General features: G+C 40.0%; 1 protein-coding gene across 1 annotated transcript in view; it reads right to left on the minus strand.

The window, feature by feature from the left end:
* The window catches only part of ENPP6 (ectonucleotide pyrophosphatase/phosphodiesterase 6), a 112205-nt gene that overhangs the window by 23270 nt on the left and 62914 nt on the right, over nucleotides 1-26021 (minus strand). Inside the window, exons 3-5 of the mRNA XM_079141860.1 lie at nucleotides 11122-11233; nucleotides 2465-2606; nucleotides 1436-1615 (exon numbers count right to left, since the gene is read on the minus strand). Coding sequence (XP_078997986.1) covers nucleotides 1436-1615; nucleotides 2465-2606; nucleotides 11122-11233 — 434 coding nt within the window. The remainder of the gene's footprint in view (nucleotides 1-1435; nucleotides 1616-2464; nucleotides 2607-11121; nucleotides 11234-26021) is intronic.

A 26021-nucleotide genomic window follows, 5' to 3' on the forward strand; every position in this document is an offset into this window, starting at 1 on the left:
CCTGCTCTGAAGGGCCAATTGGAGACAAAGATGATCTTCCTCGCCAGGAAAACAGAAGTCCTTCTCAAGAAGCTTTCTGATTGCCTCTTTAGAGAATTCAGGGGGACATTGAGTAAACATATCTAGCGCCTTCACTCCCTGACCGCAGAGCCTGAGAAGAGAGGAGCATCCCTCAGGGAAATGGCAGGACTCTGGGGAGCCCTGGCATTATAGGCGACTGTCTCCCTCCACCCCCAAATAGACCTTTTGTGAGAGCAGGAGGGTTGGGAGGAGGGTATCTTTCTAGGCCAAAGAGAAGGACTCTGGCCTCAGCAGGACTCCGTTGATAGCAAGTATTCAGCACCAATGGTGTATTGCCCTGAGGGTGGATGGAGCCAGCGGCCCCAGGACCTCTTCCGACTCCCCCGTGTTCGGCAATTCGACCAGCAGCACACCTCACCTTCCCTGAGAAAGACAGCTGCTTCCTGGTCCTCAGCAGTTTTATCTGGGCCTCGGCAGAAGCAGTTCACTAGCCTGTACTGGGAGATGACCAGCAGCTTGAGAGTCAAGCAGTAAGTCAAAGAGGCCACCTGTCCCTCTCCATTGTTCTCTGAATGGGCTTACCACCTACTTCCAATTGTAATTCTTGTTTTGAGAAAACGGTAATAGAGGTCTGATCATCTCAGGGTCCTCCTGGAACGTAGTGACCCAGCTTTGTCCCCCGTCAGCACACTGTGGGGCCTCAACGACCCTCTTGGGGACATTGCCCTTAGACAACGATCTTCGTAAGAAGGGACCAGGCATCATCTTTGAGGTGGGCCCAGCACACTCCTGCGGGCTCTGTGCACGCTCAGCAGCCAGGGACGGCTGTGATGATGTCATCACATCCACACACGGAGAAGCACCAGAGGCGCGGGGAGGTGTTCCGCCTAGCGCTCCCACGATGGCAGAGCTGGGGCTGGGACCCCAGGGCTGTGGCTCTGCACAGGCAGCCTCTGCCCCTCATCCAGCATCTCCATATCTCCCATTCCCTGGTGAGAATAGCTTCCTTCCAGAGAAAGAGTGTTCTGCCTGCCTCGGAGAATTCCCTAATGTACCTAAGAAATACGGCTTTTTAGCCAAGAATCAAACAGCCGTAATCAGGGCCGGCTTACCTGTGCTGGTCACTGCTAAGTTCTGTATGTCCTGGTTCTTATTTGATTTTCATAAAGTAGATATCACTATAGAGATACCATTGGGGCAGGCACCGTTAGAGAAGGACAGAGCCAGGGAAGATGAGCCACTTGTCAGAGGCCACTTGGTGAGTGAGTGGCAAACTAGGTCACCTGCCTTCACAGTCCAAGCGCCTAATGCTAAAATTTAATTCAACTTTAAAACTCCAGGAAAAGACGAAGCACCAACTGGGGGCAAAGAGGATGTGTTTGCCACCCCCTCCCCACATCATGGAGCTTCTTACCTCAGAGTGTTTCCCAGGGGCTGGCCACAGGCTCACGACGGGCCCTCGGTCCTTCACTTGCTGCAGGTCATTCAGGCTGATGTACTCACTCAGCTCAATGACCTTGTCCATCCAGAAGATGTCCGTCATTCCATGATCTGAGACAATGATGACATTCAGGTCGTCCTGCAGGCCCCGCTCCTGTGGGGTGGGCAAAGGCAGTCACCACAGCACCAAGAGAGGCCCTTACACACAGAAATCTCATGTAGAGGCGTTTAAGCTACACGTTAGCTGGGCACAGTGCCAGATGCCTGTAACCCCAGCCACTTAGGAGGCTGAGGTAGGAGGATCACAAGTTTGAGGCCAGCTTCTGCAACTTAATGAGACCCTATCTCAAAATTAAAAATTAAAAGGGCTGAGGATGTAGCTCAGTGGTAGACAGTTTCTGTTCAATCTCTAGTACCAAAAAACTAAACAAACAAACAAACAAACAAACTACAATTTGTAGGAAAAGGAATATTTCTTCAATTCCAGATGTAATCATCTGTTGGTTTATCCTGATGAGACAAAGTTCAAAATCATGGCGGAACACTTTGCGGAGAGGGGATATGAGAGTACAGCCCCCATCCAAATACATGCTGAAAAATAAGAACAGACTTTCAGCTTTTTAAGGTATACATGCTCTGTTTTCATTTTCACTCACCCATTCAACAAACTTGTGTGGTAATATGAGAATAATCACCTGCTCACATTACAGATGTAAAAAATGAAACAGGAAAGAAAAACAAAAATAAAAACAAGACATTTGCTTGAAGTCATTCAGCCAGAACCCAGATGTGGCTCCTGAGTCCATGCCAGGCTGGTTACCACACTTATTCAGGTTCTAAAGAACGGGGCCAGCTCTCTGGCTAAGCCAGGTCATCGGCCTCACTGTGGAAGGGTGCCCCCGGGTGTGGCATGAAGAAGGGAGAGCCTGGGGCGGAGTGAGGCCACAGAAACTAGAAAGTGACAGGAGGGAACGCCAGGTCAGTTGTCCTTGCTTTAAGTCACCTGGATCCACTGGATCATGTACTTCAGGACAATGTCCACGGCCTTGAGGGCATCTCTCCTCTGAGGTGATGAAGGACCATAGTGGTGGCCTTCCACATCGATACGCTCATGGTATATGGCTGCCAGGTCAGCTCGGCCACTCCTGGAGAGAAGAGGGCAAGAAAGGCACAGGTGAGGGCGGCCACTGCCATCTGCGTCCCTCATAACCCACCATCCCTCTGTGAATATGGGGCACCTCCAAAACCCTTCCCTGTGGGTCAGGCAAAGCCCAGACCTCAAAATGAGCAGGGTAGAAGGAGACCAAACCAAGACTCGACAGTCTTGAGGCCTTGGTAACAAAAGCCAGAGAGCATGTCTATTGGTCACCTCATGTCCTGAGCATATGACATGGCTCGTCATGTCCACAAGAGTTGGAAGATGAGGAGGTAGCAGGCAGAAAACAGTTCTAACAGTTCTACCCTCACCATCTGCTATCACTGGAAACGATAGTTTAAATAACCCCTGTTCAATGATTGCAAACCACTTATTGCACTATTGCAAAATAAGGAAGTCTCCAAATAAAACCCTTGCTTGTGGGTCTGATTGACGGGCAGGAGTAAGAGCCACATCATCACAGCAGTCTTGGGGGATGCAGACAGGTGAGTGCTCAGGGTCTGGCATCAGCAGACACCCCCAGGATGCTCGTTCTGTGGGGACACATGAAAAGGTCAGCTCCAAGGTGGACACGGTTTTAGCAGTAACCACGTTTCCACGGTCCCCCAGAATCTTTTCCCTTTTGGGCAGGGCACCGATGGTTAAAATCCAAGATCATGATCCCTGAGTCAAGGGTGGGCCAAGAAGGACTGGAAGCTAGGGATATAAATGGAAGTGGGAGGTAGGGGAACAAAGCAGGGAAGAGGAAGACCACGGGAGGGACCTGTCTCCCTCACGCGGGGCTTTCCACTGGGACTCCCGACTCGGCTCTGGCTTTGCCCTCACCCCTGACCCCAGTGAACCACTTGAAATAGATCAGATCAATCATGATGACGGCGATGATGGTGATGCTGAAGGTAGCAAGAACTGACAGAAGACGAAGCTATGGGAAAGAAATTAGAGCTGAGTTCTCCGCTTGTAATTTACCAGAGGTAATAATGAATTCTCTTGGCTCACTTCTTGAAAAGCTTTCAAACACACACACGTGTCATGCTTTCCCTGATGTGGCTTCACCAATACTCGGAACATATGGAGAGAGAAGAGGTGTCCTCAGAGCCTGCTGGGCCTTGGACTTTGCCATTCACAGGGAGGGAAACCACCTCACAGAAGTTCAAGTTTGCCCAACCAGAGCCAAACAGCACTGCTCCTCCTCCAGGCCTAGGGGAGATGTGGCCTCCTCCAGAAAGCTTCCTCTAGGGCCCTGAGGCTAGCTTGGGTGGCCCGTCCTGGGTGCTCCCAAGGTACCCTCCATCCCCTTCTGGGCTATACTTGCCCATTTATGTGTCCTCTTCTCTCTCTAAATTGTGAAGTTCATTCACTCGAAGCATGATGACTCACTCCCACCTCTTGCCTAGCATTTGGCAAACAGTAAAATCTCTGTAACTGTCATCCAAACACATAACAGTAAGTGTTCCATAAACAGTAGCACCTCTGGGTCAGGCACTATGTTGTGGTCCTGGACATACTTTGTCAGAACAACCCTAAATGGGTTTGGAGACTTCACAGTCACCTGCATCACAAAGCTGGTAAGAGATGGAGCCAGGATTCAAACTCAGATCCCCAGAATACAACTACAGAATGCTCAGAAAGAACTCAATCTCCCACCCCAGTGGGGAAAGCCCATGTGGTCTTTTGGAAATGGCTGTTGCTCTCTTACATGAATTCCTCCGACCCTAGAAAGCTTGGTGTGAGGTGGGACAAGGCCTCACTGTGAAATTGAATCACTTGGTTTCTCACTGTGTGTCTGTGGGTTGACTTTACCTCCAAAGCCCAGAATACAGTGAAAAGCATCCTCACAGAAGGGCACTTATAGATTGTACAGATGAAGAAATGGGCCAAGTGGGTTCTAGAAGTTACCAAAGGCCTCACGGATCTCTAAGATGCCTCTAGAACAGGAAATGCAAATCTTCTACCTCCAAAATTAGAACACTTTTAATTCTGCCAAACTGGGCCTTTGAACATCCACATCTGCTCCATCCTCTAATCCAGCGAGCAAATTCCAGAGTATGTCCTGCCTGGCATCTTCCTCTGAGAGGATCACTCACTCTTTCATGTTGCTGTGATGTTCTGCTGGGTACACTGGGGTGTACTTCCTTAAAGGTTTTGAGAAGGTACTGCTTTCATGTTCAGTACAATGCCTGGTGAAATGTTCTTTTCTCTTTTTAGAACAAAATAAATGGACCCCTCATTAATAAACCCCGTTACCACCCTCCTCCACAGTGTGCATGGAGTTAGGTTATTATTTGGGTGTTTCTTGCAAATGATATTCTCATTATGCATACTCACCAATGTGTGAATGACTAATCCAAACTCCCTCTGCATCTGTACACAGTCGAGAACAAGAAGTCACTGTAGGGCCCACCAGCATGTGGGTAAAAGTTTGTACTGGGTAATGGTATTTTCATGCATATGCTGAAACTTGTTTGAGACCCATGTTCATTTGACTGATAGGGCTGACGGCCCTTCCCCCACCCCAATTTGAATGGAAAGGGGGCTTCCATAAAACCTGCTCTGCAGTTAAGTGTCAGCATTTACTTGCTTTATGCATTTGCATCTCGAGCATTCCACATGTGCTGATTCACACAGTGCATCATCTGTTGGGTGTCCACACTTCCAGCTTGGGCTTTATACATGAGGAATATCATATTTAACACAGTGGTGACTTACTACAATTAGGAACTTTTGCAGACCAGGTTTACTGTGGCATTAAGGTTCAGTGCAGAACTTCTAGGTCTCTTCATTTTAACACCTTGCCTTACTGCAGCCGTTCCTGGGCTGGCTTCTCAGAGGCTATTTACCATATTCATAAATCTCCATGCCATCAGAAAGCTAGTAAGTATCACAATTTACCTGATGGCTCTGTGTCAGAAAGCTGTCAACCCCAGATGCCAGGAACACTTGATTTGGGATGCTTGCAATTCAGGGATTACACATGTGAAAGGTTTCTATGTTAAAGTTTCATTGATTCATTAGGGACCTAAGTCTCCAAGGGCGGAGAGTTCTTGCCTGTTTGGAGTTTAGCAGATAAATTCTTAGTAGCCAGCTGTTTTCCACATGGGTCTGGTCTCCATCACAGGTCAGCTCGTTTGTAACAGATTGGTTGGGTGAGGAGAGATGGGTGGAAATGCCTGCAGATTTGCTCTTGGCCATTTACAGCTCTAAGGTCCAGGAACCATGCCAGAAGGATATGTGGCCATCAGCCCAGTTCCCTGAAAGCCACAAGGGGCCCTTAGTCCTGGGGTTTCAGGGACACCTATGTTTCCCATCACCTTAGGATTCTGTCCAAATGTCTTTGCTACGTAAAAAGTTCAAATATCACATTCATCTTCCTTACTGAAGTGGGTTAGAAAGGGAAAAAATTAAGGAGAGGGAAGTGGAAGCAATTTACAGAAATGTTTAGTTTAAGAACTGTTAAGAAAAATGATTCAAAATTTGAAAATCAGATTTCCAAAATGGCCTCCTGTTTCTTTGGTATCATGTTAGGGCACTACCAATAAGCTTGCTTAAAAATCAGATTCAACTCCTGATTAGCATTCAGATTGTGTAAACTCAGCTGCTAACTGGTAGGAAACTGATCAGATAAAAATGATTTTGGTCTGATATAGAAATCAGTCCCCCAAATTATAGTTTGATTATCTTCTGTGTTATCAAGCATTTCTGCTTCTAACAATAATCATATCCGTTTTAGTCAGCTATCTCTCTGCTGTGACTAAAGGACTTGACCAGAACAAATATGTGTGCTTTTCTTTTCACTAACTAGAAGTTCTCAGGTGAATGGCAAAACATCGCTAGCCTCAGTTTCCCCATCTGAGAAGCCTACCCATTACCCCTGCTGGGTATTAAATGAGCTGATGTTCATCAACTGGTCGACCCACAGCAAAAGGGAGGGAAGGGGAAAGCAGTGCCTCCCATTTCTCTTCCTTCTAGATGTCTCGGCCCCTTTTTCCTGGGTATGTGGGCTAAACAGGGAGGAGAACCCAGCCTCTGTCTGGCCTGGGCCTCCACCTGCGTTCCTGCTCCTTCGTCCTCAGTCCAGACAGAATAGTCCCAAGACACTTGAGCCAGCTTCCTTGTGGACACTGGAATGCACTCTCTTATCATTCATCTATTCTTTTAGTCATGCCAGCAGTCACTGAGGTTCCGGGATCCTGTTTGCAATAAGCTGGAGCTAGGCAGAGACGTCAGCTATGGCCACCATTCCTGTAGCTCAGCCGTTTCTCGACCAACCCTCTGGAGAGGCTGTGTGCTCAGTGTGCCAGGACCAGCCAGGAAGTGGCCGCCTGGCCCCTCGATGCAGCCAAGGCTCCCTATGCCGGTCTCCCCTGCACTCCTCAACCCGCTCCATGAGCTACTGAGGGCTCATTTTGACTCTAGCTCCATGTACCTTTTTCTGCCAACTGAACCACACAGATCCTGCCAACAGAACTTCCAGGAGGATGGATTAAGTGATGTGGATCACAAACTGCTTTCTTTTTTGGCAGACGAGGTGGCTGTATGTGCAGGGATGCTGCATGCCGAGTCCCCACGTGGGGTAGCAGGGCACCAGTCACCAAGGCTGCACATGCTGAATACAAAGTGCTAAGCAGACTGCAAAAGGCCCTGCTCCACCTCGGCCTTGCAAGGGCTCCAGGCCCAAGATGGCCCCAATGAGGCAAAGAGGTGATTCTCGGCTTCTCTCCCTGTCTGATTCTGCTTCAGGGCATTTTAAAGATCTGGGTGTAGACAGGGTTGGAGGATGGAGGGAGAGGCCCTGGGAGACAGCCCTAAGCCCTGTGGAAAGAGCCGTGTACTAGCTCCCACACCACGTAGCATGAGAGATCCAAGGCAAGGTGTTCAACCTTCTGAGTGGGGGTCTCTTTTGTAAGAGGGGGAGAACAGCACCTATGTAATATGGTGATGAGAAAAAACTGGGTAACGGAAGTAAAGCCCTAGATTTAATGTTAGCAAATGGGTATTAAAAATATCAATTCTCATTCCCCTTCTCCCTACCTCTGTGCTAAAAAGTTATCTAAGTCCAAATGTAGCATCTCACAAGGATACTACTGGGGTCAACAAAGCTTTCTTAGCATGGGGAAAAAACATGGGTGATGAGTTACAGCTTCCTGCACAGACATGAGCAGCTTCTTGACCTACCTGGACCCTCTGCTGAAATGGCCCTGGGTAGGACTCCATGTTCAAGGTCTTAACAGCTTTTCCTTCTTTCTCTCAAAGCCTATCTATCCTGTGTCCTATTCTTTCAGCAGAAAGACGCTTTACAATCAGGACTGACCTGGAGTAATGTACAGGTAGGTTTGGAAACTCAGGTGTGAAAACTCCCAAGTATTTTCTAGATTACAGTTAGGGATTCGAGATAGAGCTGAACAGAAACCAAGAGGTGAGCTGTGGTGTTTTAGACATGCTTCTCCACTCAGGGCTCTCTGATGGAAAGATAAATGTTATGGAATGAATGTACAATGTCCCCTAAAACCTCACATGTGAGACAATCCAAGAAGATTCAAACAGGAAATGATTGGGGTACAAGAGCCTTCATCCAATCAGTGAATTAATCACCTGATGGGACTAACTGAGTGGTAACTGAAGGCAGGTGGGGTGTGGCTGGAGGAGGTGGGCACTGGGGGCGTGGCTTTGGGGTATATATTTGTATCTGGCAAGTGAAGTCTCTCTTTCAGCTTCCTGATCATCATGTAAGCTGCTTCCCCCTGCCACATTTCCACCATGATGTTCAGCCTCCCCTTGAGCCCAGAGGAATGGAGCCAGCCTTCTATGAACTGAGACCTCTGAAACCGTGAGCCCCTAAATAAACTTTTCCTCCTCTACAATTGTTCTGGTCGGGTCCTTTCATTACAGCGGGTGAAAAATCTGACTAAAACAATAAATAATTATACCACTCTACCTATTATGGAAATTAATAATTCCTTCGAGCCACCTTATTGCATGCACAAGCTGCTACATGCAGAGTGGTCTTGATTGTTCTCAACCGTTCTAGACTATATGGAGCTATCACTTACTCCTGAGAGAAGAGATTAGATTTTTTTTTGAAAGAGAAACATTGGCCCGTGACTGTCGGTGCTTCAGTCTACTTAGCAAGAAGGCAATGAGAAATGTTCTGTTGCATAGGATTGGTTGAGGAAAGTGCCCCTCTCTCTCTGGAGGACAGCCTCCATCACCTGCCTTCCATAGACAGCATCATCTGGCCTACTATTTTTTTTGTCTTTTCTCACTCATTTCAAATATGATCTAATTTTAGAGATGACGAGTCCCCATCTTTCCATCTACTATTCAGAGGGGCTGTTTCTGATGACCGTGTTAACCTTGGCAGGATGAAGACACTATAAAACAATTGCACTGGTCTAGTTCAATCCCGCCAAGTCCTTCACTGTCCAGGGGCATCATTCCAGTTGTAGGCTATGTGAATGGCATTCCATGGAGCTCAAGGCTGTGCATGGAGACTACAATATTAATGCTATAGAGCTGAGCTATGTAGTAGCACCAGGCTATCCCAGGTGGAGGCCTAGTCTGGAACAACCTCCCTGCACCCCAGTTCTTTGTAGCTTTTCCTCTGTGGGGGATCCCAGTAACTCTGCCCAAAACACATAAACACACTCACACATAAGCCCTAGCACCACCACCAATGACATAAAAAGCAAAATCCTTCCCGCTTCCAAGGTAAAGATGCAATTCCCCAGCATTCTAGAGCTTTGCCACATTGTTTGAAAAGGAAAAAAACCAAAACAAAATTAAAGACAACACTTCATTAGAGGAACTAGAGCCTGGAAGTTATTCCTCCACTCATTCCTTCCTTGTTCCTGAAGACAGAGGTCTCCTTAGATTGACCAGCTTGTCAGCTGACCTGGGATTCTCATGGATGTGCTTTTCGTTCTCTCCTACCTGTGAACCACTGGGCTGTACACACAGAGAGTCATTCAGCTGCAAAACTAAGATGAATGTGGAAGAGACAGACTGTTATTTGGAGGGATTTCTATGACAGCTATGATCCAAATTTTCATCTTTGGCATGGCAATAGGCTGTAGAGATGGCTAGCATTTTGGCTATGTTGGAAACAGCACTGGTTAGATGTAGAGCTATTCCAAAGTCCCAGCTCTGCTCATCTGCTGTGTGTACTTGCACAAACTGGCCTGCAGCACAATATTCCAGCTCATTGTGTGTGTGATTTTTTATTAGCCCTTGTAGGCAAGAAAAAGAAAGTGGAGCAGGTAAGAGTCAGGATCATATAACACACGTGATTTGTAAACCATGCGAAGAACATTTATTTAAAGGTTACTTTCCCCAGACTCTACCTCTTTCTCTTCCCCCTAGAAAAAAATTTAAAACCTTTTAAATGTGCTACTTTTCAACTTTTCAGTATTTTAAAACTGTTTCCTCTCCATCCTGTCAATCAGAGCATGAAACTTTTTGGGCCCTGGAGGCCCCTCTTGATAGGTTTCATGGAAGTAGAATATTCTAAGAATCAGCAAAAGCAGGGGTCTTGTTTCCTCCTTTGATAGCTTTGTGGGGGTAACTACTACTCACTAACTACTACTCACGGGGAAGAAGGGAGAGTGAAAGGATGGGATCCACAAAGGGTGACCTCTGTATCTGAGGCCATCTTAAGTTATGGTCAATGCATGTGGTTAGTGCTAGTGACTATATACCACACTTAGGGTACGTTAGCTCTCCCGGTGTGCCCCATTGTAGGCATGTTCTTTCTTTTGGGGGATGAAGGTCCTGTCCTATTCTGTGCACTTTGATTGCTATGAGTTTTCTACCTTGACCCCACTCAGGAAACCCACCCAGCAGCCTAGGTGACCTCAACTCCAGCTGCAGACATCCTTAGCCTCTTGGTTGGTTGCTGATTTCTAATGCAGACTGCCAGCTGGCCTCCCATCTTGATGACCACTTCCAGTGACTTCTGTGTTCACTTGAGACTTTGTCCTGACCTGAGTTGTTGATCAGTTCCCCTGGTAAACTCACGTGCAAAACCCTGTGTCAACTTGTTCCACGTGGGAGGGGGGATAAAGGTTCTGGACTTAAATATGGTAATGTACTTTGTACATTTCAAGAAGAGGGTAGAAAAGGCAATTTTCCCAAACTTATTGGACCACATATGCTCCCTTTCTGCCAATTACTTATTGATATCTTTGAAATACAATTGTTACTAATTGTACTAAATCATGATTAGGAAAGTGCTGACATTTATATTGCTTCTCTATTATCTAACAACATTAAAGGGTCTCAAACCTCGGGGAATTTTCTCACTCTGACTCCAACATTTCCAAAGAGTATCCTGCCTGAAATTACTAGTTCACAATTATACCCTGCTAGCAGTTAAGAGTCACCATGTCAAAGGTTCACCAACTCTGTGAGACATTATTTCACCTGTGCCTGGCCTCTTCATTCACTTTGGGATCTATTATTGGTCTTAGAAAACAAAGAAAATGGTATAACTAAGAATTTGGGATACTTACTTGAATGAGTCAAGAGCATCACTGACTGCATTGGCAAAATTGATATCCGTTGGGACATTTTTATATTCTAGGCAGTAAGTAGGTCTGACACCAAGAATCTCAACCTCACAGCCTAAGAAGGAAAGAGATGGCAAATGTTACTCTCAATAACTGAAGTAGAGTATGCGCTTTTTCAGGAAGCAAACATCACTAGTCAAAGTAAAATTTTTATGTATTTTTATGAACTAAAATAACTTATTTTCTGACAAGTGAAGTATTTAATTATGATTTTACTTAACTGGAGCAGAGGTCCTTAAATGTCATTCTCATGCAACACTGATGTCCCACAACAGGGACTGGTAAAAATTGGATAATGGAAATAAAGCAAAAATTAATTAATGTACAAAATACCCTCAATTAAAACTTTATTCTTATAGATTACTTTTATGACTATGAAATCTTCTGGTGTACATTTTTCTACTGCAGAACCAAGTGTTGGGTTGTACCTGATTAGTTGGAGATTTGTAAAATATTGATATTACTGTCTTAGGGTTTTACACAAAGACTAAGTGGACTGAGAGGCTCTCCACTAGATTAGCAAACAAAAACTAAGAGTTCAAGCAGGAATTCTGAATCAAGACCTTGACTCTCCCAGGACCCAAAGGCATTGAGCTGTGAGAGCGGTCAGCTATTCTGCCCCAGACTCTTGGATGGGAAGAAGTAGTTGTCCTGTGGGAGAGATTCCCAGTCTTATCATGGGAACACAGAGCAGGAAAGGGGCAAGCCAGTCGCAGTTTACATTAGTTGACTAAATATTTATTTGGTCCCACTACGAGCTAGAAACTATGTTCAGACATAGTGGAGACAAAAGGGAATCAGTCAGCATCTCCTTCCTGGAACATCCGCAGTCTCATCTTGTGGGAGAAGGCAGACAGGAAAATGGGGCAGCACGTGAAGTCTAAAGCGAGATGCAAACTTTCTGGGTCATGTGGGAACTCAGGTGAAGGGCATTTACTTCAGGTATCACTCTTCTTGGAAGCCTTCCTCGCACCCCTTGTGGGCCTCCATCTTGTAAATGTAGCCAAGACCATGGTGACTGGAAGTGAGGTTGGGAGGCGAAAGGCAGATAAGGAGAACAACATGAGCTACTGAAAACCGCGGCTTCTTTGCCTGGCTTTCTCCAAGCAGCTCAGTGCCGCTTCTCGCGCTTACTGCCTGACCAGCGGGAGGAAAGACAAGTACACGTCATGAAGCAGCTTCCTGTTTACTCAAATAACACCATCAATATATAAGCAGTCTCATGCATAAGCAATTGTAACCAGATATGTCCATCCAATCCTGTTAAAGGTCAAGCGATCACTCACTCGAGCATACATGTAAAGTATATCTGTCCACGCACTAGGCAGCTGAACTGATTATAATACAGCCAATTGTAAACACTTCCTGCCGTTCTCCATGCATAATCAGGAAGCCGTTTGCTCTCTGCCAGTCGCCATCTTTAGATGCACGTGGCGTAACCCTGGGCCCCGGGTTTCTCCTGCCATAATGAGCCAAGGTCCAGAGAGCCTTTAAACAATAAAGTGTGTGTGGAGAACTGCAAGGACCATGCAATGCCAGGTGAGGGGTGCCAGGAGACACGACGTTGCCCTTTCTTGCAGCTGTGGGAAAAATGACTTCTAAGATCAAGTAAGTAAAAGTGGGACAAGCAGGTCGTATGGAGGAAGGAGTCTGATAGGAAACATGCTGACCCCACTCCTGGGTAGACCTGCAGCTGGTCCAGCTGATTTAAAAGATGGCGGGGCAGCCTCCCAAAGAATCCCTTCATGACATGTAAGACCAGACTCCATCCCTCTCTGCCTGATATCTTGGGTTCAGGGATGGCAAGGGCCTTTTAGGACATCTAATAGAGAACCGAAGGCAGGATGCTCCCTTTTCCAAGACATAATATGAATGGGACCATATGATCCAGGAATGAATCCAGCTCATGACTTCTGGGAAAATAGTTCTTGTTTTAAGAAATGCCAGTGGAATCTTGACTACTTATATTATTTTAGATGCCTGTGTTTTATCTGTCAAAGGTTATTTGTAAATTTTGACTGCTCTCTCAAAGCTATTCATTCTGTGTCTACCTTGTGCTTGGTGCCAGGAATCCAATAAGACATTGCATATTCTTTAATGGTTTAAGAGCCTCATTCATTGTGACCGGGTGACCAGGTGTCTGCTTCTGGCATCTCTGATATACAGGCATGGGAGTTTTTAAGTAGTAGAATTTTGATTTGATAGAAAAGGAAACAGCCTGCTTTTTTTGGTATTTGCACATTGATACTAAATCAGAAATGTTTTTGTATAATTAATAACAAGTATTTTAGTTAATATTATCAAACATGTTCTCTTACTCCTTTTATTTGATGAAAATGAATCTGGACTTAACGACAGCCTAGTAATAAAGTTTACCTGAGAAATGTATTCTTCCCTTTGGTTAAAGTAGGATAAAAAGTGATTTTAAAATTGATTAACTGTAAGTAAAATTCTGTAGTAAATGTAGAAACAATACATGGCAAAGTAGAGATGTTGTTACACTGTTATGCAGTTCTCTAATTTTAAAAATCATACAGGTATACTTTAGAGATATTACAAATCTGGTTTCAGATCACTGCAATAAAGCAACCATCACAATAAGGCAAGTCATGAGAATTGTTTGACTTCCTGGTGCATATAAAAGTTATGTTATACTATACTGTAGACTACAACATGTGCAATATAGCATATGTCTGAAAAAACTACATACCTTAATTTAAAAATTGTTCTCAGTTAAAAAATGGTAACAACCACTTGAGCTGTTGGAAGAATAGTGCCAATACACTAGCTTAATGCAGGGTTACCACACACCTTCAATTGATAGAGAACACAGTATCTGCAAAGTGCAATGAGGTGAAGCACAATAAACGAGGTATCTGCAATTGATTTTAATTTATTTAGCAGCATCCTGCTAAAGGCTGAAGGTAGGATAGGAGAATCTGAAGAAATGACCCCCAGATACATGAACTCTTCATTGAATGCAAGGCAACAGCTCAGCAAAGACTAAGGACAGACCATCAGGGTGATGAGAGATCGTCCAACTTAAAGCATGTTGTAGATAATTCTGGGGAGAAAAAGAACTCCTCAGAGACCCAAAATATTGGCAGCATAACTTCTACAGGTAAAGCATAGCTTTCTCCACTGGGATAATTCTAAGACCTGCTCTAGTGATAATTCTTATCTTTCCTCACACCTGAAGCTAATGGCAAAGTGAATATAACTAAAAGTTTATAAAGACCCAGGCCCAGTTCAACTACAGATTAGGTTGACTTAGATGCCACCCTAGAGAGGTGACATAGGAAAGGGTATGCAATTTTCTGAGGAAAATATCATTTACTACCCTCTCTACTGTTCTTTTTCACATGATGTCCAGCAAAAAATTTTTAAAAATTGTGAGATATGCTAAGAAGCAGTAAAATGTACCCCACAATTAAGAGGAAAAAATAGTCAACAGAATCAGACACAAAGATGACACAAATATGGGGCAGAAAATTCAAACATAAAATAAAATTTTTAAATGATTCTTTATAGCAGAATTAATAATAATATAGTAAAGGATTTAAAATATGTATAAATAAAACATGATAGTAGGAGAAATAAAGAATATATGTGTACAAAATACACTAAAATTTTGAAAACTCTAACATTATTTATAAAGTAATATATTTTCAAGGTAGAAGTTGAATAATCTAAGAATGTATGTTGGAGTATCTACAGTAACTATTAAGGAAATAAAACCTTCAAAATCTAAATTCAACAGAGATAATATAATACTATTCTAAAAGTGCTCAATTAGTGGAAAAGAAGACAGGAAAGAAGAAACAGAGGAATAAAAACAGTTAAGACAAAAAATAATACAAAGTTGATAGACTTAAATCTAACCACATCAATAATTACATCAAATTCAAATAGACTAAACACAATTTAAAAGGCAGAAATTGTCAAACTGGATAAAAAAACAAGACCCAAATATATGCTATCTTCAAAGAGAAAAAAAATTTAAATATAAGTATATAGTCTGATTTTTAAAGGGGACATGAATACTAAGTACAAACAAGTTAATGTGGTTATATATCAGACAAAGTGAAGAGCAATTTTTATAATTGTTGATGGGACAGAAAATTGATACAGCCACTTTGTAAAATTGTTCAATGGTTTCTTACAAAGTCAAATATACATCTGCTTTTTAAGTCATGAATTTCAACACTTAGTATTTACACAAGAGAAATGAAAGCACATTCTACAAAAAGATTTATACAAGAATGCTCATAGTAGCTTTGGTCATAATGGTGCTCAAAATGTAATTTTAGCAAGTAAGGAGACTGAAGCAGGAGGATCACAGTTGGAGGCCAGCCTGGTCAACTTAGAGAAACTTAGTGAGACCCAGTCTCAAAAAAAAGGAGCAGGGCTGGCTGGGAACGTAGCTAGTGGTAGAGGCACCCCTGAATTCAATCTCCAGTCCTGATAAATAAATAAATACTTAAAATAGCTTCAAACTAAAAATAGCACAAATATCCTTAAGTAGGAGAATGAAAAGACAAATTTTTATATATTCATGCCTTGAACTACTACTCAACATTTAAAAAAATCTGTTACATGCCACAAAATGGTGTATCTCAAAAAAATATTACACTGAACAGACACAAAAGAGTATATATGGTATTGTTCCATACACATTATGAATGTACGCAGTTGTCTATGAAGCCTGAGAAAGAACAAACCTAATCTCTGACAATAGAAAACAGAAAGTATTTGCCTCTGGGGATCCATAGTGATTGATTAGAAGGAGGAATGATTAAAGAAAAGTTCTATAATTTGATTTGGATAGTAGTTACACAGGTGCATGCAATTTCTGAAGTGTACCAGACTATATTCATATAGATTGTCTATTTTATTGTAAGTCATATCTGAAATTTTTAAAAGTAATTGAGTACCTATAATGTGTATAATATTGTACTAAGATGTGAATAATTATTGAACCAAGATGGTAGTATACAAAGATTAATAATAATAATGATCTGTTATTGACTGTTTTGTACCAGACAAAATGCAGGTGCTTACATACTTTCCTTGGTATAATCTATAGTGTAGTTGATATTACCTTCATTTACATCTAAGGAACTGAGTCAGAGAGGGGAGATGATTTTGTTTATTGTCATAAAGCAAGCACCAGAAAAAGCCAAGACTTGAATCCAGTTTTGTCTGACTCCAAAGCTATAGATATTGTTGTAAAATAGCACCTCGTAACTTCAGGCATGCAGAAGTATTATGCTTTCCTGTAACACTAAGACTTACTCAGATGACCAAGAAATAAATCACAATTAAAAACCCCAAGAATGAAGAAGGTGAGACTTTGAGATAAATGACTGTACACAATGAAATAAACTATAGTTAATTCCAAGATGAAAATATTAAATTAGCTGCTTTAAAATATTTCATTAAAAATAAGGTGCATATTTAACATTGTAAATGTAACAATCTAAATCCAAAGTTCCAAATATTGGAAGAAAGAGTGCCAGGTAAGGAGGATAAGCATTTTAATTGTTGATGAAGTAAAGGAATGACCAATATATAACGTCTCATTCTAGAGATTGATTTTAAAGATTTGAATATACAGAAGAAAAGTCATATACACAACAGTTAAATCACTGAAAGAAAAAAAGTAAAGCATAAAATTGATCAAATATCAAGGTAAATAAAAGCAAAACTAAATAAATAAATAAAAAGGAAACATTCAGAAAGCACTAATACTGAAAGCATAAAAAAAGGAAGATACCAAATATATTAGTTTTAAGATAACCAAAGTGAACCAAAAGCCTGAAAATAGTTACAGTTCACATTAACAGCTCTGAATGTACAGAATTGTCTATGTAACACAAATCCCCAAAGATATCTTTATATCTAAGGTGTCATGTGCAAGATTGCAATCTTGGTGGACAACTTCAATGACAATTCTATGTATAATCAGAAAAAGGAGAGATTACACTCCATTTATGTATAATATATCAAAATGTATAAATATATTCACTGTCATGTACGATTAATTAGAACAAATAGAATAAAAAATATATAAAGAATAATTGAAAATGAGAAGATTCAGATATTAGTATTGGTAGGCTGCACTCAATAGATAAGGAAACTTTTATCTCATTAGTATAGGCTGCTTTTTCTTTTTACTGATAATATTCTGGTCCATAAATAAAAATTTCAATTTCTCAAAAGCAGAAATTTTAGAGGCTTCAATGCATATTATCTGACCATCTGAAACTTCATCATAACAATTTAATAAAAAGAAATCCAACAACTTATAAATTAAAAAGAAAACTTCTATGTAAAGTGATGTAAAAGGAAATGTAAACGTCATCAACAGGTTAGTTATTAACAACAATGAAAATTCTACATTTCAAAACTTCAAGGGATGAGTTTATATTTAGGTCAGAAGCAAGTCAATAATGTCACCCTCATCACTGTAATTTATTACTATTACACAATTTTTTATCAAATAAGAAATAAATTCTGAAAGTCAGGAGGCATGTATGAGATTTCTTCTGTGGGAGCATTTTTAATTTTTTTCTATCACCCGCAGCATAATACTGATACTGCTCCATGACACAGTACAGAAACACACATGTCATAGAAACAAAAGTTTCAGCAAACTATGACCAATCTGCTCTAATACTTTCTTATTCTATTTTAGTCTGTCATATGAGCATTTTTCTGGAAAAAAAAATGATTAGTGATCCATAAATTTATTTTACTGTTGTCGATGGATCAAGACGTGTGTTTGAAAAACACCAAAACATTAGTACCTTCCAATCCACTGGGGATATATTCACAGACCTCCAGTGGATGCCAGAAACCAGGGATAACATGGAACCCTTTATATAATCTTACACCACGTTGGTCCACAACAGATGGCATATATGATGGTGGTCCCATAAGATTATATTGTCTAGTGATGTTGTGGCCATCTTAGTCTGTGTCAATACACTCTGTTATATCCAAACAATGAAGAATTGAACTAACAACACATTTCTCAGGACTTAACCTGTTGTTAATCTGTGAATGGTTGTGCTATGTTTTCTCCCATACATGCATGCCTATGAAAAAGTTTAATTTATAAATTAGGCTCAATAAGATATTAACAATAACTAATAATAGAAAAATGTTAACAATCTACTATAGTAAAAGTTTTGTGAATGTGGTCTTTCTGTCTCTCTCTCAAAATATTATATTTGCATCATTTAAAGAAAGCATTTTATGGTTTCTCCTTTGGCATGTCTGAAATTGACAATATCACTATTCTCATACTTTGGGATCATTATTAAGCAAAATAAGAGTTACTTGAACACAAGCATTGTGATGCCATGATCGTGGGTCTGATAACCAAGGCAGCTTCTAAATGACTCACTGACAGGTAGTATACACAGTGTGGATACACTAGACAAAGGGATGATTCACATCCTGGGCTGTACAGAACAGGACAATGTGAGATTTTATCACACTGTTCAGAATGGTACACATTGTTGATTTCTAGAATTTTCCATTTAATATTTTCAGACTGAAGCCAATCACAGGTCACTCAATTGTGGATAAGTGGGTTTCCTCTTTGAGACATACACCTTGGGTCACTCTGCATTGTGAATAAAGTTGTTAGGCAATATTCAAAAGAATTTTATCATATACATGCTTTGCCTAGCAAAAATACTAAGACCACTTGTAGGAACATATTCTAAGAAAACAAAGTTGCATAAACAAGCATCTTTATTACAATGTCATTTATAAAATTGAGAAACAATTTAAACTTTGGAAAGAGAAGCATGTTTAAATTATGGTACATCTATCTATGTGAAGAAATACCTAACGTGCAGGCATTTTTTAAAAAAATGTCATTTGTATTTATTGACATAATATTTTAAGTGGAAAAGAGACTAAAAATAGTATGTGAAGGATAAATTTCTTTTGGTAACACTTAAAGCATGTTTACATATTTTAAAAAGAGGGGAAATAAATGACAAAATGTAAGAAAGGACAAAATTTGGGTGACTGATTTGTTAGCCTCTTTTGGGGAGCGGGTGGTAAACTGAAGTGCTGCTGAACTTCCCTTGATTCCCAGACCTGCAGCAGCCATCTTGGAACTATGAGGCCACAGACATTTAGCTTCATGCTTAAACAAAGTAGCAAGATAGATATTATTTAAAAATAATGTTGTTAAGCAACTGAATCACATAATCTACATCTTATATAATACAAATAAATTCCACTCTTAGCACATTCTCTATTATTTGCAACAAGTGATTCTTCGCTCACACAAAGTGATCATAGTTGACTTTTTCTATTTTTATCATTCTTATCCAAATTAACTACACTTTTCTAAAACAATTAAATTACTTTTGTAACAAGAAACCAAAAACTTATTTTTAACGAGAACTTTCCAACTTCCTTCTAATATATCAATTAGGACACAAAAGTTCTGCTGTATGAATATATTACTACCTGTCTGTTCTACAGTTGTTGGACATATGGATTGTTGCCAGTTTTTAAGTGGTACAGATAATGCTGACATAAACACTTTTGTGTATGTTCTTTGGAGCATTTAGGCACACATTTCTGTTGGGATGTATGTATGAGTAGACTTGCTAGATTTGGGGTACATGTATGTTGAACTTTATTAGATAATGCCAAAGAGATTTTAAGTTGTTATATTAATTTGTTCCCACAAGCCATTTATGCTCCACCATTATCAACATTTGGATTTGTTCTTTTTTTTTTTTTTTTTTTTTTTTTTTTGCAGTGCTGGGGATTGAACCCAGGGCCTTGTGCATGCAAGGCAAGCACTCTACCAACTGAGCTATCTCCCCAGCCCTCATTTTTTAAATTAGTTGTTTTCCATGTTAGTGTGTGTAGTTAGAGATCTGGAGAAACAGAACCAATAGGAGACCTGTGCATTGGAAGATACTTATTATGAGGAATCAGCTTCTACAACTATGGAAACTTAAGAATCTCTCCAGCTGCCATTTGTAAGCTAGACCACCAAGAAAGCTGATGGCCGTCATTTAGTCCCAGTTCAAAGGTCTGAGAACTAGGAGTGCTGATAGAAGAAGATCATGTCCTGCTGAAGCAACCAGGCAGAAAGAGGAAGTTCCGCTTTCCTCTGCATTTTGTTCTGGTCAGGCCCTCAATGGATTAGATGACACTTCTTCATAGAAAGTTGTCTATTTTATTTACATTTTGAAATACATTGACACAATGTATTGATGTCACCCCTTTTCCATGTTACTATTGCTTATTTGTGACTTCTCTATTTCTTGATGATAAGTTTTCTCAAGGTGTCATTCATTTTATTTTTTAAAGGATAAAGGTGACCCTGGTACAGTGGCACCAACCTTACAATCCCGGCGATTATGGAGGCTGAGGCAGGAGGATCACAAGTTCCAGGTCAACCTCAGCAATTTAAGGAGACCCTGTCCCCAAATAAAAAAGGGCTGGGGATGTAGCTCAATAGTAGAGTGTCCCTGGGGGTCTATCCTTAGTAGCAAAAGGAAAGAAAATAAAACAAAAAGTGTAAATATGACTTTTCAATTCTCTTTTTTTGTTTCTATTTTATTCATTTCAGCTCATATCTTTATTATTTCCTTCTTTCTCTTTTTGGGGAATTTAATTTGCTTTGAGATGGAGGCTCAGGTCACTTTTTCAGGCTTCTTATCTAATACATGCATCTATAACTACTAATCCCCTAGTAAGCATGACTTTAGTTTTATTCCACTTATCCTACTATATTATATGTAGTATTTTCCCTATCCCTTAGCTCGAGATGTTTTCTCAGTTTCCATAGTTCTTCTTTGAACCACGGGTTATTTAGAAATTTCTGGTTATTTTCAAGATACATGAAGACTTAAAATTATTTTTATTATTGATTATAGTTAATTGCACTATAATCAGAGAACACATTCTGTATGATATCAGACTTCTCCAATTCATTGATAAGTGCCTAATGGTTAGTATATGGTCATTTTTGATAAATTATCATGCACTTTTGAGAATAATGTGTATTCTGCAATTGCTGGCTGTAGTGATCTAGTTATATCAATTAGGTAAGCTTGTTAATTATGTTGTAAAAATTCTCTGTTCTCCAGTTTGTGTTCTCTTATTCTACCAGTTTAAAAATGGGTTAAAATCATCCTCTATTAGCATTGTGGGTTTATCTATATCTCCTTTTAGTTTGGCCAGTTTGGGCTCTATTTGTTTTTAGAGTGTGTTTAAGAATTTTACAATTTGGATTTGTTACATCTTCTTAGTGGATTGAACTTTATATCAACATGAAATATCGTTAACTTAAAACTCTTCTAGACTTAGTGTCTGTATTGCCTGATATTACTATATAGCTGTAGCAGCTCTTCTTTACTTGGTGTTTATGAGGGGTATCTTTTAAAAATGCTATTACTTTGTGTATAGTTAGATTTAATGTTTATCTTTTAGGAGCAGCTTGTATTAAATTTTGTTTTTATCCAGTGTGTTGATAGTTGTTTATAATGTAAATTCCATTAAAGTTCAAAACAGAGTAAAAGAATGAATAAATCATAAGTCTGATGAATTCAGCAGCAAGATCAAGAAACAGAAAGTTACCATCACACATATGTAACCTCTTGAGCTCCCTTCTACTCACTATTCTCCCAAGTGTAAAGTCTAGCATTGTGCATTAGTACTACCTGCTTTTGAATTTTATGTAAATGTAATCACTCAGATTAATTGGAATACTTAATAAAAATATTAGTAAAATTTTACATTTAATATACTAACTTATACCTTTATATTTAAATCAACCATTTAGTTATGTCTTATATCTGTCACATATTTAATAACCTTTCTCTTTTCTTGATTCCTATTAAATTAAATATTATTATTATTATTGTATCAATTTTCTTCTTCCTTGAACTTGCTATTTACACATTTGATTGATTTCTTTTTTTGCAAAGTGCCCTAGAGAAGATAAAAAGTTGAATCACTGGTCCATTAAAATCTCACATAAATTTCCACTTCCATTACTTTCCAGACAATGTAAGGATGATTGAGCAATTTAACTTTTGAATGAATTTTGCATTTCTCCCATCTTCTGTGATTCTGCTGCTATGTATTTTTATTCAAGAAACTTTATCATCATTATTATTAGTGTATATTTACCTACATATTTACCTTTTATGTTGCTCTTCATTCCTTTCTCCATCTCTTTGCTTCCACCTGTGACTATTTTCCTGTGACCCGAAGAATTTAGGTTTTCCATTGTTTCAGATATGCAGGCAATAAACCCTCAGTTTTCTATCCCTAGAAAATGTCTTTATTATACCTTCACTTTTGAAAGATATTTTCATTGGATATAAATTTTAGTTTAATGATTTTTTTCTTTTATTGCTTTGAGGATATTATTCCATTGTCCTCCTGGATTCTAATATATCAGCTGGAAAGTCAGTTGTCTTCCTCATTATTGCCCTCAGAACAATTTCCTCTGACTGCTTTTAAGTTTTTCTCATTGTCTTTATTTTTCAGCAGTTGTGAAATTCATTACATTTTTTCCTGGGTTTCCTAGCACTGCTTCAATCTATTATTTGATAACACTGGTTAGTCTTAAATATTACTCTGTCCCTTTCTCTCTCTCCTCTCCTCCTGTGATCTTTACACTGTCTCTCATACATCTTACATTCTTTTTTGCCTTTTTTTTTATCCTTTTGCCTCTCCATATTTAAGCTGAATAGCAGACTTCAGTCCTAGAATTCCTTTTTTTTAAAAAGGGATTTTAATTTACTAGTGCAAGTCTCCATTTCACCCTTGAGTTCTTTTTTACATAGTTCTGTTAAATTGCATGTCTGATATCTGGGTCATTTGAGTCTATTGTCTGCTTAATTTTTCTTGGTGCTTTTAGAGAGGCCTTATTTTCCTATATTCTGGTTATTTTTTATTGAATATTACATATTACATATGAAAAAGTATGAATGTTATTTCATACTCCACATATTGTTATCTTCTTCTAGAAAACTTGCTTTTGCTTATGATGAGCACTTAGGATATGGGCAGGTAACCTCCAGCCAGAATGGATTTAATCAGAGGTTAAGAGGATTCAAAACTCAGCTTTGTCTTTATGAAGGCTTTCCCACTCATTTACTTCTTGCTCATTCTAACTCTTAGGATATTGTCCTTTATTGTTCCAGTGAAAATATGGGATGTTTACTTGATCTCTTCTCCTTGGTGGGACTGAACCCAAATTTTTGTCCTTTCCCCATCCTACGAATGCTGAAAGCATGGTCTTAGCTCTCAATTGCTGCTTTTGATATCAGCATTTTACTGTAGTAGAGACAAGGTACTAATTTCCAAATATAACTCTTTCTCTAGGTTATCATACTTCTGTCATCCATCACACATGTACATGCATACACACAGTCCTGAAGCTTTTCTGGTCCATGGAGAAACAAATTGTTCCACAGCAACTTAACCTGTCACTGTCCCAAGTAGAATCCCAAGTGTTAACAAATTATTTTAAAATATAAAAAAATACATTTTTTAAGAAGTTGTCTGTTAATGAAAGGAGCAGAGATGCTACTAAAAATTAATTCATACATCCACGGAAAAATGATGAACTCTAGAATGAGACAAGTTCAGAATCAATTCTATTTCTATTTGTTAGATGTAAATGCTAGGAAAGTTGCTCACATAAATAAGTAGATGGAAATAGAAGTAATTTGTGCCAATGTCATACAGTTCTTTGAACTGCTTCTTTGCCAAAATTCACACAGTGATCTATCATAAGTTGTAAAATAATATTTCAGATGAAAACTAAGTTTTTATTAAATAATTTAAGAGCAAACATTAGAAACTACCTGCTCTTTTCAAAGTTTTGTTATTTTGTCACTAGATTAATTCACTTTTAAAACATTCACACCAATATTTTGAATGGTCTATCTCGTTGGTGCTGGAGGTTTCTATATTTTTTATATCAATTGTATTAGTCAGCTATTTCGCTGCTGTAACTAAATGATCTGACCAGCACAATTATAGAGGAGGAAAGGTTTATTTGAGGGCACACAGTTTCAGAGGTCTTAGTTCATAGAAGGCCAGCTCCATTTCTTGGGGCTCCAGGTGAGGCAGACATCATGGTGGAAGAGCATGGCAGAGGGAAGCAGCTCACATCATCAGGAAGCAGAGAGAGAGAGTCTCTAGATACAAAACATATGCCCCAAAGCCAGGACCAAATTCCAATCTCCTCCAGTCACACACTACCAAATCGATTAATCCCATCAAGGATTAATTCACTGATTGGGTTAAGACTCTTACAGCCCAATCATTTCTCCTCTGAACCTTCCTACATTGTCTCACATGTGAGCTTTTGGGGGACATCTCACATCCAAACCATAACATCAACAGTGGCAGAAATGCACCTTTATGAGATTCTTGAGGGGTGAAAGATATTCTTTCTTATGTAAAATAGGAAAAGGACATGTTTTCAGTTAGAATAATTTTAGCAGTAAACATGAAAGTCGGAGGTCTTAAAACTATTCCCTTTTAATTATTTTTGCTCCTAGAAATTCTTGTGAATTTACTTTGAAGACCTCTGAAGCAGAAAAGGAGGGAGTAGTGTCTCTATTCTACAGAAACTATAATGTCCAAAAAGCAACAGAGTATAAGTTGTTGTTGGGAATTGGATGTGACAAATGAGATGTGACTGACTTCTTGGGGTCATCTCACAACTGAAGTTCTGCAAGCAGAGCAGAGGGAGAAAGAACCTTCACAGCACAACCAATTGGACATACAGCTTACTCTCTATTCAGAGTACCAGACAATAGGGTGAGAAGATAGTATCTCAACCCATCAGATATTGTCCAAATGCATATCCTACAGACACCATTAATTTGGATGGAAATTATGAATCTCCCTGCACCCCCAGGAAGGAACTGGACCAGTACCCAATTAGAGAAAGACTGGGGTAAAGTGCATCCTTCTTCTCTGTCTGTCTAGAATGATCTCTCCTCGATGAAATCTCAAATGGAAAAGTATTTCACTTTATTGCTAATATTAAAATTCAGAATGAATAAATGGCAAAGGAAAGCTAGCAAGAAATGACAGTGACAGTGTACTAGAATGTGGAGTAAGTTGAATTGGCAGTTTTAGAGCAAAATTAATTATTCCTAGTAAATCTGAGTGGATGCTTTGTTTTGTTTTCTTTAGTTTTTCTGATAGAAATTAGCTAACTGCAAGGATCATGTGGATCCATGCGGCAGTTCTCTTATCAGGAGCCTGTGGGCCCCTTTCCTGGACCTACCACTGTCTCAATCTGCGAACATGGGCGAAGACTGCTCAGCCTCTAGGCTGCTGACTTCAGTCATTTTCATAACTTCACAGACAGTGTGGAATTTGGTTCACTGAGGTCATTACAGGTCACCCCAGCATGACTTAGGAAAACACAGGTTTCTGAATCTCTGTCTTAGGGTTGTGAGGACATGATCAGCAACAGCGGTGGCCAGGCAATCATAGTTTGGCTTTAGGACACCTTTGAGGATGTGTTCTTCCTAAACTTCATTTTGTTTCCTCATCATTCTTAAGAAAATTCAAATGGAATTATGTTACATTCATTTTTCGGGACCTACTCTTGTCTTCATTTAGAGTCTACCTTCCTGCTGGGTATTCTTACCTCCTGCTTCTCTTACAACCTGGTAAATAGATCCTGAGCAGGAAATAGAGAGTTTGAGGGAATTCAAAGGACAACCAACAAGGGCCACCATTATGCCCATGCACCTTCATGCAAAAAATAATTTTTAGAGGCATTTTTTCTTCAAAGCACTGAACTTCTATCCATC

This window comes from Sciurus vulgaris (assembly GCF_902686455.1).
Source record: "Sciurus vulgaris genome assembly, chromosome: 5".
In the NCBI taxonomy this organism is placed as follows: domain Eukaryota; kingdom Metazoa; phylum Chordata; class Mammalia; order Rodentia; family Sciuridae; genus Sciurus; species Sciurus vulgaris.